The sequence below is a fragment of the Ruditapes philippinarum genome, unplaced genomic scaffold (genome assembly GCF_026571515.1).
Source record: "Ruditapes philippinarum isolate M1 unplaced genomic scaffold, ASM2657151v2 ctg6973_1_1_1_1, whole genome shotgun sequence".
NCBI lineage: Eukaryota > Metazoa > Mollusca > Bivalvia > Venerida > Veneridae > Ruditapes > Ruditapes philippinarum.
The window spans coordinates 304-15,436 of record NW_026852630.1 but is presented as its reverse complement, the minus strand read 5'-3'; the positions used below and the strand labels follow the sequence as shown (position 1 = coordinate 15,436).

General features: G+C 32.9%; 1 protein-coding gene across 1 annotated transcript in view; it reads left to right on the top strand.

Moving 5' to 3' along the window:
- Positions 1–11,089, top strand: part of LOC132719497 (uncharacterized) — a 32,716-nt gene extending 21,627 nt beyond the window's left edge. Inside the window, exons 5-6 of the mRNA XM_060703271.1 lie at positions 3,894–3,969; positions 10,416–11,089. Coding sequence (XP_060559254.1) covers positions 3,894–3,969; positions 10,416–11,089 — 750 coding nt within the window. The remainder of the gene's footprint in view (positions 1–3,893; positions 3,970–10,415) is intronic.
- The last annotated feature ends 4,044 nt before the right edge of the window (positions 11,090–15,133 follow it).

Genomic DNA, 15,133 nt, shown 5'->3' with positions numbered 1-15,133 from the left:
GATATCTTGTTATATTATGTCAATTTGTGGATTTGATACCTGTATGAAGTCAAGTTAATCCGACTTTGGGACATTCTTTCACTAGGTTCTTGTCTCTAAGGGGGATAAGGCACTTTGAGTTTCAGATTTTATTGAGGTATATAATCATAATGTTCATGTTTTAAACTTTATTTGTTTGTTTATTTTTTGTTTATTTGTTTTTCTTTCTTTTGCAATTTTATTTATCTTGATAGTTAAAAGTTAAAAATGTAATGTAATTTTGTAATTTTCAATTTTTTTTTTTTTTACTTTAATCCTGGCCTTTATTATATCTTATTATTTTTTTTTCACATCAGTTGTTGATTTTAATTTTTGCTTTGCACATTTTATAAAGTAATTTATTGTTCTTTTTTACATTAAAGTGGCACTGCTGCAGTTTATTCTGTTTTAAATTGCAAAAGATTTGGAATATCAAAATCTTAATTCAAATGTTGAGTTTCAAGTGATACTAATTAAACAACCTTCTTATCCAACAAAAATTATGTATAGATTTGCTATTTCAGAGCTGTGAGTCCATGATGATTGCTTTTAAATGTCAAAATTAAGAATCGTTTTGTGAAACTCATGTTTTCACTATATTTAAAGTTCTAAAATTCTCACCATGTTTAAAGTGTATCAAGCTATATATCAGCTGCAAAAGACATTGTCAATTTTGAAAAAGAACACTTTCAAATGCTTGTACAAAATAAATATGATAGTTTAAATTGCCTTAAAAAGTGAATGGCACATGCACTGAGAATCATTGCTAAACGGATAAAATCCTACTTAAAATGGCAAAATGATATTTTGTTCCGAAACATTTTATTCTGTTTATGTACATTATCCATGTGTATTAATAAACAAAGACATTCTATGTTACAACTTTTTCGGGAAAACCATACAATAATGGAACCAATATAATTTTACTGTTGATAGATTTTATTAAAATATTACATACAATATAGATTTATACCCTTCAAGTTTTGAATGGAGAGTTTTTAGCCTCAAGCCCTTTGCTTTCGCTGCATAGAGCCAGTCCAGTCTGCACTTTGGTCCAGTCTGAGCCTGCTCGAAAAACTGTTGGAAGAAATGACCTTTAAATCTTCATCTTTTCTTAAAGTAAATGCTAAAGGACTCTCCTAAAATTGGATGCTGGACCAGTCCATTATATAAATTCAACAGATTTAATACAGATTATATATTTAAACAGTCAATAAAAATCGGTTCAAGTCGGTTCAGACTGCACGTGTCACCTTGTCCAGGTTGACCTTTAAGCTGGCACAACAAAACTGATGGTATATAATGAGGCGAGTGATATTAAATCCCCATTTGCTGTTTGACCTATACATTATACCGTAAAATCCTGATTTAACGCCCCCGGGGCGCCTCCGTGGTCGAGGGGTTAGAGTCGATGACTTCTAATCTAGTTACCTCTCTGGCGTGGGTTCGATCCCCGGGAGATGCTTTGGTAGTTTAGCGCGGAGGAAGGTAGTCTAGTACTGGTGTAACTCTCCAGGAACGATGGTTAGGAAACTACCCGCCTATATGACTGAAATACTGTTGAAAAAGGCGTAAAATGAAACAAACAAACAAACAAACAAAAGGGGAGCGTTTAATAAAGATATAAAAAAAAAGATTAAACAAAAAAATCTCAATTTTTTTTTTTTTTTTTGGAGTTAAAAAGACCAAAGAAATTTTTTAAGAATTTTACCAGCTTTCTGTTTCAAGTGTACCGATTAGGTTCGTTATCATTTTTGCAGTGTCATTCTTCTGTGTATATGTGTATAATTTTGTTGTTGAAAGAATGATCAGTCACTTGAATTACAAGTGGATTAGATTAGAAAAAATAGATTTGTGAAATTTTTTAGGCTTTAGTCTTTTAGCCTTAGTTAATTTTGCTAGAAAATCAAACTTTGATGATTGTTTATTAATATATTATGATAAATAAATCGAAAGGAATTTGTTTGACATGTTAAATTGTCAATTTGAAACATTTATAATCCAACCGCCTTGTGATATGCATGCACAGTTCACATAAGTTGATTTTTTTTCCCCGTTACGTCCATGATAAGAGAATGTTAAATAATGAAGAACTGTTTAATCGGACTCACTGAATTTGCTCACTTGTCATTTTCTAAATTTAAGAAGTTGGGCTATATATATATATTGTAAAAAAGGTGGGTGTGGATATGTATGGCATTGTTTGTTTTAAAATAATACGTTTAACAACTTTTGATAAAGCACGCTCTGTTGGTAGATATACATGTATATCATATTATAAGGAATATACCATGCATGGCAGGTAAATGGAAGTGTTTGAGTAATTATGCTGTTTATTGATATATATAAGCAAACAATTTCTCAGTACATAATTATATAGAACGAGTTTTCATTGCATTCATTTCTTTAAAACAACAGGTAAAATTTTAGTTCTGACTCTTCAAAATAGGATTATAATAGTGCTTCTTGTTGTGCTTTACATTTAAAGGTCAGACTTTTGCAGAAATACGAACATTTTGTAACATTTTCAGTTTTGGTAGAAAGACTGTGAGTTTAAATGATGCATGATCAGTTTCTGATTGAAGACCCGTATCATATGACTTTTGAGCATTAAATCCTAATAGCAAAAAGTAAATGCGTATTATTGACTTTTTTGAGCATTAAATCTCTAGCAAATTTTACATAAAACATAAGGTGAAAACAGAACATCTAAACAACAATTAATGTATGTGTGACTCCATTTTGTGCAAAATGACCTAAAAAATGAATGTGTTATAATGGACTCACAATTCAGACTTAAAGGGATCGCACTTACTTATTATTGATTTTCAGTTTAAATCTGAGACTTAGTATATATTTCTGTATTATCTCTTTGATATTTTTCCGTTAAGTTATCCAGTTGTTGATGCACCAGTATAAAAGATTGAGAGATTTTATGTTTTTAGGCTTTAATGGATGTCTGAATGGATTGGAGTTCATTTAATGTGTCCCAAAATAGCATGGATTTTTTCCAGTGAATTATTATAGTACCAGACATTCGGAAAAGTATTTTGACATTACTGGACATTTGGTCCAGCAATCTTGGAAGAATCACTGGACCGAATCAGTTTTCCATGGACCGAATGGAAATCATAATAAAGACACTTTAAATATTTTACCTTCAAAATAGTGTAAAACACTCATTTCTATAGTCGGGGAAACACTATTGTATCTGTTCCTCACTCCAGGAACCAACCTGTACTGAGAAATTGGTCTAAATTTGCCTACTCAACCAAAAAAAGGATTCCCATTAAATGACAGGGTTTGATCCTTTCATAATTATGTTGTTGGAAGCCACGTCGAATAAAAAATTTTACAAACTTTTGGAACTTGTTAAATTACACAGTATCAATTATATTTGTTTTTTTTTTCTGGTTTTTGAAGATATTTTAACATTTTTTTTCTTGGGAAATATAGTTATTCTGTTTGTCTATCCACCAAACTGGATTTTAAAACCGGATAACTAACCAGTTAAATAACCAATTTCTCTACAAGTGGCTGGCTTAAGGTCCAACTTGATTTCTGAACCGGTTGTGAGAGACAAATAACCTTTGTAGGCCGTGCCCAAGATAATTTTTATTGAGAAATTTTCACCTGGCCGAAGGATCGAAGTATGGACTCCTGGATTACTAATCCAAAGATTTCCATATTTAATTAAGCAGTGTCAACTATATAAAAAATATAAAAAAATATTTGAATCGTGTTTTAATGCCACAAAGGTAATATCTGTCATTACCACTTGTGACCCCCCACTTACCCATAAATAATGTTTCTTAAATTTCAGTCAAATTTTAATAGAATTCCTAAAACATTTCAATTATTTTCCTTTATTTCAGGTGGTCGTTGATAAGTATGGAAGATCAGCATATCTAAAGTCCAAAACCCAAGCAGCGAGAAAAATCAGCAGATTAGGTAATTATTTACATCTTGTCAAGTTAACACAGCAGATTAGGGGGCGTCCGTGTCTGAGTGGTTAAGGTCGTTGACTTCAAACCACTTGCCCCTCACCTCTTTGGGCTCGAATCCCAACAGGGACTTTGGATTCTTTCATGTGAGGAAGCTATCCGGCTAGCTTACCTTACATCGGTGGTTCTACTCAGGTGCCCGTTCTTGCCTGAAATAATGCACGGAAGGGCACCTGAGGTCTTCCTCCACCAGTAATTAGCTGGAACGTCGCCAAATGACCTATACTGTGTTGGTGTGACGTAAAACCCAAAACAAACTAACAGCAGATTAGGTAATTAGCTACATCTTGCCAATTAAAAACACAGCAGATTTGGTAATTAGCTACACTTTGTCAATTTAACACAGCAGATAAAATAATGAAAAACATTTGTATATATTTATATATTTTTTTCTCAGGTCTTGTGTTAGAGGGTAAATAAAATGTGCGAACTTATCTCCTAGATTAAGACCACCCTATTGAAAATTGCTGGGATATCTGTGAAAAACATATATACCATTAACTGAATATAAAAGATTCTTCACAGCAAGGTGAAAGTTATGTAATTTACAAGACACTTGTACCCCACTGGCATACAAAATAAATTGGTACATGGCAAGTCAAAGGACACTAATCAGGGTCTTTTGATAAATTCCTAAATTCCTATCACATAGATTAAATCCCCATTTGGAGGTATTGCCATGTATTGAAGAAAAGATTAATTTCAATTTTAGAACTGTGAATAAAGGTTTACAGCACAGAGATCAAAATATGATAAAGCTGGTGGCATGTCTGTATCAAAATTTGAAGCAGATAAGTTAAGAAGTTATGTGAAACAGCTAGAGGGAAAGGACGGACGGGTTGTTGGGGGGGGGGGGGGGGGGGGGGGGGGGGGGTTGGTTGTTTTGATTTTCTTACATTTACAGGGGGGAGAGGGGTCACATTGTGTCATTAAACACTTTTTAAATTCAGTTTTTACCCCTGGTACTTTTGGTGCTTTATTGATAGACTAATTGAAAAAATAATGAGAGGGGGGGTGTTGGCAGAGGGGATCAGGGGAGGTTGAGTTATCCTCTATGTACTCTGGCTTGAGCTTGGGTTTTCATATCATATTCATATTTTCATTTTTCCAATGACTTGTTTGGTGCCAACTGTCAAAGCTTGATTTTTAACTTTTTTCACCTCCATTTGGAGAGTCAAAAATACATACAAAGCTACCAAAATGCTTAGTTTCGGGTAAAAACCGCCAAAATACTGCTCATTTCCTACACACTTACAAGAAAGAACTAAAATGACAGAGAAATATCAAAAGTTTCCATTACCTTCAAAACACCATGTCTGAATTATTAAAAAAAATTTACCGTGGCTATCATTCCTATATGTCCCCTGCCCCCTTAGGTCTAACTTCTGCACTGGAAAGCTTGATTTAATAATACCTGTCAATATGACCTAAACATTGAATGCATTACTTTACCTAAAACCTAACCAAAATAAAAAAAAAGGTTAAAGAATATAAACTGTTATTATCTTGGTTCTATAGATAGGTGAATTTACCATTGTCAAAGTTTTACAATTTGTGTAAGATCTATGGTTTGTACCATTAGCTTGTAAGTACACTGTATTTAACAATGGTTCAAATCAATTGATTTTTGTGTTATTTGGTTACTTGAAGTTTTGTCCTTTATTGTAGAACGTGTGCTTTAAATATTTATTTATGTGTCGAAGATATATTATTTGCATATTGTGTGCATAAAGAAGAATTCAAATGGGTGTTAAGTGTGTTTTCATAATCATCATTAATGCATTTTCTTGACAAATTAGATAAGAATTATACATTTAATTCGACCGATGTGGGTTTAAATATTCATGTACGTGGGTAAAGGAAAAAAAATATCGGAATATATAGTATGTGATATTGAAATATTGAACATGTTTTTAATTAGAGGATTAAAGTTTTATATTAACTGTGTGACGTGACTCTGTGGGACAGAGAGCTGATTTATGTACAGTCACCGTACCTGGATATTAGATATTTCACAGGTTTCTTCAGTGGTGAAATTACCACTAAATTTATATTCCTAAATGACTAGCTTGCAATATATATCAATTTTATTAAATTGTTAAAAGACGGGTTGTCCTGGGTGAAGCTGAAAATATGTTTGCTGTATATCTAATTAAGTTGCTTGCAAACTTAAAACTATTGTTAAGATTTTGTGTGAAGTTTTCGACATTACCTTAGTGTCCTTTTTCATCAATTGAAGTTTCTAGTCTCTTTAGGCCCAGAATATAATATTGTTTGTTCCCTTGTAACTCACAAAAATTTCTGCTACCCAAAAATTTAATGTTGTGGAATATTTTTTTTTATTAGCGAAAGATTCAGATCTTTAAATCAAGTGTCTTTTTTTGCCTTCTGTAATGAATAAAACCAATGGTTTGATTGTACCAAGTGAACAGTTGACTTATGGATGTACATGTAGAATTTCAATGGGTTTGTTAAAAGTTCCAGTATAAATTATGTTTTTGATTAAGATTACTTGTGTTATAAAAATGTTAAATTTGTACAACATACATTTTTTTATCCAAATAATTTGCCCAAAAAATATTTTGAACCATGCTGAATATTATATGTACAATGGACATTTGAGCCGCGTCATGACAAACCAACATAATGGGTTTTGATCAGCATGGATCCAGACCAGCCTGCGCATCCGCGCAGTCTGATCAGGATCCATACTGTTCGCTATCAGTTTCTCTACTTGTAATTGGGTTTGTAAGCAAACAGCATGGATCCTGATCAGACTGCGCAGATGCGCAGGCTGGTCTGGATCCATGCTGGTCGCAAACGCATTACGTTGGTTTTGTCATGACGCGGCTCATTTATTTACTATGTTAAAGTTGTACAACTGATAAATTTCCATGCTAAATTTGTATAATATTATTTACATTTGACCATGCTAAATCTGTTCAAAATATATAATTCACCAAGCTTAAATTTTACTGTAATTAAATATGTACATTGGACATAATACCATGCTGAATGTTTACAATGTACCAATTTTCCATGATAAATATGTACAATTGACATTTAACCATGCTAAATGTTTACAATGTACTAATTTTCCTTGCTAAATTTGTACAGTTGACATAATACTATGCTTAATGTTTACAATCTGTTAATTTTCCATGCGGACATTTCACTATGCTTAATGTTTACAATATGCTAATTTTCCATGCTAAGTATTTAAAGTGGACATTTCACTATGCTTAATGTTTACAATATGCTAATTTTCCATGCTAAGTATTTAAAGTGGACATTTCACTATGCTTAATGTTTACAATATGCTAATTTTCCATGCTAAGTATTTAAAGTGGACATTTCACTATGCTTAATGTTTACAATATGCTAATTTTCCATGCTAAGTATTTAAAGTGGACATTTCACTATGCTTAATGTTTACAATATGCTAATTTTTCATGCTAAGTATTTAAAGTGGACATTTCACTATGCTTAATGTTTACAATATGCTAATTTTTCATGCTAAATGGACTCTTCAGTCTTTGAATTTGAGACTCTCCATTGTTAATATATTTTATAAAAAATGCAAAATTTAAGGCAGCAACAATTATCTGATTAAACTTCTGAATCATGTTTTTGCGCCATGGCCAGGCTCGTAACTGTGGTATTGAAGGAAATTTTGTTGGTCATGATTGCCGCTTAACTTTCAAGTTATCAAAGCCACAAAAAATGCTCAACACATTCTACACTTGATAGGTATATATCATGAGATATTCCATATAGAATTGGTTTCTCATGAAAAAAATGTCAGTAATAACTTGATAGATCTAAATGTGTTCCAGTTGATTTCATTCTGTACATTATGTTTTCCCCTCTTTCATATGACATGAGATTTTTTTTTTTGGCGTTACGACTTCGTTAAAATGATAATTGATATGTTACAAATGAAGAAAAACCAATATGGAATTTAAGGATCAGATTCGTTTGTCCTTCAATACATACAATACTTACTTTTGTGACATACACTAATTACCTGATCACACTTAAATAATAATAAAAAAATTTACAAAACTTTGTTTACCACAAGAAAAAAAAAAGTGAAAATGATCTTTCTTTTCAAAGTGCAAAGATATAAAAAAAATTATTTTTTTTTTACCTATTGAAATGGTTTTATCTATATTGATACATTGAAAATGAATGTTTAAAGTGATTTATTATTAAATTGTTGGGAATTTAATATGGGAAAATCAGTCAAAATCCTTGAAGTTTTGTTAACTAGCTAAAATGAATTCTAATAGCTTTACTTCTCTGTTAGGGAAAATGACTTACTTACTAAAGACACATTGGTTATTGACGCTTAGATGAGCAAGCATGGCCCAGTGGTTAAGGTTATTCAGACTTTAAACCATTTGCTCTTCATGGCTCTGGGTTCAAATCCTGACTGGGACTTTGGAGTCATTTATGTGAGGTATTGATCCATGCAGGTAGATTACGGAATGTCAGTGGTTCTAGTTAGGTGCCCGTTCATGAAATAATGCATGGAAGGGCACCTGATGTCTATGTCCACCAGTTAAGCTGGAAAGTCACCATAATATTATGATCTATACTGTGTCATGGTGCTATGTAAAATCGAACAAACAAAACATAAAACAAAAAAGTGAAGCTGGATGATTTGTTAAAAATATTTAATGTTAAAAATGGGATGAGTTGTTACCTTTTGGGCATGCATGGCTGGGTGGTTATAGTTGTTGACTCTTGCCACACTGCCATTATTTGTTCAAATCCTGACTTTGGTTTCTAACAGGTAAGTTAGTTCTACTCGACTATTAGGCCTGAAAGATTGCATACTAAGGTTTTTCATGGCCAGTGACCACCTGCTTAGCTCAATAGGGAGACTGTGGAATTTCTAATCCAAGTGTTGCTGGTTTGATACTGGGGCAAGTCAAAATTGATCTTGGACAATTGAAGACTTGGACATTGACTTCTAACGATCCTTTGTCTCTTACCATTGCTATAGAAATTTTGTGGGCTTACATGTATAGGTGGACTCTCAAGCGAAGAATTTGATGATGACTACTTTATTAACGTGCTATAACTTCCTCTATAGTCTTGATCGGAATGGGTTGAAACTTCACACACTTGTTCTCTTAGATTATCAAATACATGATAGGCCCCATAACTCTTTGTGTTACCATTTAAAGAGTTATGCCCCTTGTCTTACCGTCAAGAACTGAGAATAGTCTAGCACGCTGTCCTAAAGACAGCTCTTGTTGTTTACCGAAAGTTTGATGAATAGCTTCGATCAGAAACCTGAGCTAATAGGATTAATTTAGATGACTGATGAGAAGATATTTGACTGAAATATTAAATGAGCCGTGTCATGACAAAACCAACATAATGGGTTTGCGACCAGCATGAATCACCTGCCAGTCTGATCAGGATCCATGCTGTTCGCTATCAGTTTTGATACTTGTTATAGGGTTGGTAAGCGAACAGCATGGATCCTGATCAGACTGCGCGGATGAGCAGGCTGGTCTGGATCCATGCTGGTCGCAAACGCATTACGTTGGTTTTGTCATGACGCGGCTCAAATAATGTCACAAGCTGGCTTTAGGCCCAAACCAAACAGAGAGGTACCTTGTAGAATACTTGCCAATATGTCTTTACATTTCCACCTCCTTACCCAAACATATGATCTAGAGCACGTAAACTGTCCTTTCATGTTGTTTATTTATAAGAAAAAGATTTATTTATAGTTCTGAATAGGTATTTACACTTGAATTCTTGTGTTACTGGATACTATAGATCGGAAAAAGTTGTCTGGGGTGCTTCAATCACTTTTGAATTAATTAGTTTATTGAAAGGAAAAATGAAAACGGGCTGAATATTACAATATTATGTACGAAATATATTACATTTCAGTATTTAACATAGACCTTGAGGAACAAAAACACTTTGGAAATGTTCCAGATCTGTTTGCTAAAATATTATTTAATGGCCGTAATGGGGTCTCTCACAAAAGTCAACTATTGATGACAATTGTTTAAATAAAAAATACTTGAACAATTGTGAATTCTTTATAGCTAGATGGATATCTTGTAACAGGTTTTTTCATCAAAGTTGCATAAAAATTATAATAAAATTCTGTCGAATAAAATGTAAATGATGGCCAAACATGCAATAGTCGTGTTTTGATGAAATTGACAATTGATATATTGTGCATGGCGCAATAAACTGTTTAATTCTTAATGATCAAAAGTGATTCATTGAAGAATTCAAAATTGTGTTATAATAATTGTTAAAAAAATGTGCAAGAATTCAGTATTTGTTTATCTTAATATTTAGCAACGGATACCATGGTGGAGATGTGATTTTCATTATTCCTTTTATGTTTTTCAGAAGATAAATATGTTGAAGAGGTAGATGATAAGGATCATCATAGAAAAACCACATCGACAAAATCTCATGAAAACAATGTCGGCCATTCTAGCAAAAAGAAACAAGCGGGACTTCAGTTACAGGAGAAGAAATACGAAAGGGAGGCTCAGCGGGGACATAAAACGGCGCACGGGTTAAAAACCGTGGGCGATAGACATGTAGAGTTTTCCGATCACGTTCGTTATAGAGAGAACCACGTTGGATTAGATAACGGATATATGGAATCAAACTTTCGTGATAATTTAATTAGTGATCAGTCTACTTTGACGACTTCGAGAGAAATTCGTGAAACGGAGATAAATTTTTTAAACAATAATTTAACACGAGACTATGACCCCCAACAAGGAAATGATATCGGTACCCGTTTGACGCATGTCAGTGTAAAGGTACCAGGCTCAACTAAAACAACAACTTCTAGCTATAACGGTGCAGGGACACATAAATCTGGGTCAAATAAAAAATCTCATTTCCTAGATCTTGTGTCGGAAAGTCCAGATATGGATGGACGTGGAACAGACTGTTCTCAGTCCGACAGCGAATCTGGTCGAGGTCGGAGGTTTAAAGGGAATATCAAACATATAGGCGCAGGTATGATTTTAAGAATGTTGATTATATTTCCCTTTTTGATACGATGAATTTATTTCCGACACTTTTTATACCATAAAAGGGACATAATAAGAGACAAATGAAATTTATGAATCATCGCGGCTTGTTTTTTTTAAGAAAGAAAACATTCAATTCAAACTAAAGGGTGTTGGTGACAATTAATTTCATTTCAGTATTTAATCATTAGGAATGTATTTTTTTTAAAGCAAAAAGCCAACAGGTCAAAATATTATCAAACTGCAAACTAAACTAAAAAAACATAATAAGAGTCAAGGGTATAATAAAAATAATAATAATATAATAAGGGTATAAAAATGTGTAAGTGTTTGGAAATCAAGTGATAAAACTCATGTTTTATGTTTGATATGAATGAATTTACAATTTTAAATACTAAATTTCTACCCCGGTTCTAATGGAGGTATATATATCAGGGCACTCGTTTGGTCATTTTTGGGGCCGAATATCGGCCCCATTCCCCTCTCAAAATCATATGCTTTTTCCCCCTATTTCAGTAGAAAATTCCCCTCAAAAAAATTGTAGTGTAAATGTTTGATATATAACAAAAAAGTGATGTTTTGATTTCATAAAAATAAAAGATATTTCTGTTTAACTTTCAATGGATACAGTTGTCAACAACGCTGTAAAAACCGAAAGTAGCAGGAAGTGAGAAATGTACAAGGGAGGTAACTCTCGTAAAATAATTGACAAAATTAATGTGGCAGATAATCATCGTAGGAGTTTATCTTTTATTCAATTTGTTTAGAGAATAGACATACATTGTCATATTCTACTAGTAAATAAACAAAACTATTTTAATTTCTGTCAGTTGTTGTTGGAAAAAACGTATTTCTCTTGCAGTTTTGTACTCAAATATTTTCGTACCAAATATTTTCGTACCCAGTTTTACAGTTACAGAAATTTTCTCTGAAACCAAATCCTTTTTTAGAAAAGGCATAAAACTTTCTTGTTTATTTTTATTTAATTCTTATTTCAATTCTCATTGTTATAATTGTTTCAATCTAAAGAACAGGCAGAAATATGTAGAAAATAGATTAAGAACTGACCAGTGCAGATTGCAAAATAGTGTGATACAGTTTTAACTTTAAAAATAAAGAAAAAAATAATGACTGTAATAGGAAATAATTTGCTGTGTTTCCATAACTTGGGTACAACATACCCTTGCCTAGGAAAGTCTGCCTTTCCAGAGCTTGTTGCACTGATTCAATTTTTGTTGTACAAGTTTTTTTTAAAAAAAAAACAACAACAACAAAAACAACTGTCAGTTTTAATTTTGTATCATAAACAAAAATGCATTATGCTTGTTATAGATTTTAAAATAACCCTAACGTTTTTCCGTATTTTGCATTTTACCCCTCAGCATAAAACCCTTGGCCAAAAACATATATCTGGAGCTCTGATTGATGTCTGAGTCAGTCAAGTGCAATAAGAAAGCAATAAAGAAAACAATGAGAAAAACTTCATGTTATATGTTTTATTTGTTAGGTCTATAGTAATAAATATACTAGCTATTGTAAGTAATGGTAGGAAATTGTGCCAAGAGTTAATGTAAAACCTAATTTTAAAGAACTCATATATGGCTTAAAATTCCCCTTTTTGTCTTAAAATGACGCAAAATTCCCCTTCCTGAGGGTATGGGTACCTGTCCCCAAAAGTTGTCTAGTGCCCTGTATATATATATGAGTCGTGTCATGACAAAACCCTGGTAATGCGTTTGCAACCAGCATGGATCCAGACCAGCCTGCGCATCAGCGCAGTCTGATCAGGATCCATGCTGTTCGCTTACAAACCCTATTACAAGTAGAGAAATTGATGGCGAACAGCATGGATTCTGATCATACTGCGCGGAGGCGCAGGCTGGTCTTGATCCATGCTGGTCGCAAACCCACTATATTGGTTTTGTCATGACGCGGCTCACATATTAATACTATGTAATGAGAAGTAGTTTCTGTGGATAATAAGATTTATACTAGTCAAAATCATGTAATTTTCGTACACCTGACAAAAGCTTTATTTTTTACATTTAAATCAGCACGAATATGGAGACATGCTACTTTTACATTGTCTATTCTAGGAGTGGCGATGGGGGGGGGGGGGATTCACCCCTATTTTTGAGAATTCACCCCTGTTTTTTGAGAGTGAGGGGGAAAATTTTACATAGACAAAGAAGAAAAAAGATCAACAAATGTAATAAATTCTCACTTTTTGATAAAAATCCCCCCTGTTTTTCGAATCCTAGAATAAACACTGACTTTAATACTTTCTTGAAGTATCTATCATACAAAATTGAGAGTTTTCAGTAGGGTAATCTCAAAAATGGCAGTAGTTGGTACCTCATTTTCTTACAGAACTTACCCATACAACCAGTGCTTTCTAAAATTACCCAGTTCCATGTGATAATGGTCTGTTCTGTTGGCTGTTCAGACATGCAATAGTTTTAAAAATTTCCCTAAAAAATTATGAATGGTTTTGACCAGATTGAAAAATGGAAAATTCTGTTTAAGATACTTAGCTAGGTAAGGGACTGTAATATCATTGGTTTGATATTTTGAATGTTATTGATATGTTCCTTTTACTATTTGAAGCATTTCTTCTTCTTGTAATTTAACACCTGTACCACAAATTATGTACTTCAATTGGTATTGGAATGATAGTGCTGTGGCTCTTCTGTGTTTGAAGTCAAATGTGATACTAGTTTTTTTTTCGCTATCGTTGACCATGTTTAATTTCAATTACGCAGTCAGAAAAGGAAAAATAAACTTAAACTTTGCTATCCGGGGTAAAAACTTCCTGTATCTGTATGTCTGTCAGCAAAAACATTAAAAATAATTACCTTTATGTGATTTATATTAATGCATCAGACTTACTTTGGCTTTACTGTGTGACATTATCATTCTGATTTACGAAAATAACGATAAAATCCTGAAGCTGTCCATCTAGTTATAGAAGTTTGTTGTCCATCTAGTTATAGAAGTTTGTTGTCCATCTAGTCATAGAAGATTGTTGTCCATCTAGTTATAGAAGTCTGTTGTCCATCTAGTTATAGAAGTCTGTTGTCCATCTTTTTATAGAAGTTTTTTGCCCATCAAGTTATAATAATTTGTTATCTATTTAATATAGAAGTCTATTGTCCATCTAGTTATAGAACTAGAAGTTTGTTGTCAATTTAGTTATAGCTTTATGTAGTTGCTTGCAAGGGCCTCTTAAGATGAGACTGAGTGATTCAGGTGACTGACTAAAAGACACTAGCCCTGTCTTCACTATAGGTTCAAATCCCTGCAGGCACTATGAATTCTCTCATGTGAGGAAGCTTCTTCTGGCATACTATAAAAAAGGTCAACGCCCATCCCTAAAAAAGAATTAGAATAAGATGCTTAAATCAACCCACCAGTCCACCAATTTTTACCCTGCCGTTTTAATTGTTCAATTTTGTTTTTTTCATCATGCATGTAGTTCTAACTATTACTTAAGCCTTTATTACATTAAATACATGTACAGTACATGTACAGTACAAGATTTATATGAAGACATCTTTTGTATAAATATATCATCTATTTATGTGGCGATCAAGCCATAATTAATTCTAACTTTACAATGTTACAATATTAACAAAAGCTGTGTGTAAACTATAGCAGATCGCCATTGTAATTGTTTTTACCCGTATTTTGTCGCGATACAATAGAATCAAAACATTCGATACTTCGTCTATTATTATGGTTTAATTAGCTTTGGTAATTACGACTTGTTTATCTCTGATCGAGGAATACCCACGAACAATGGAGAATACACATTTTCAACACGATACCATTGTATCGTATTCCGTTGAACGTATACTTTTGACAGCATGATCGGGGCATGTTTTCAAGCTATTTGTAATTTACGTTTTTTTAAATGATTGCGGGAAAATTGTAGTACTGCTGTCCGATAGTGAAATAAATTCTATGTCATTTAGTCAATATTGTTAATAGTGGTTGAAATTTTTTTTTCTTTTTTTTTTTTTTTAAATATACTGAGAAGACATACATCTTTTTTTTATCTTTTGAACTTTTGGTTCA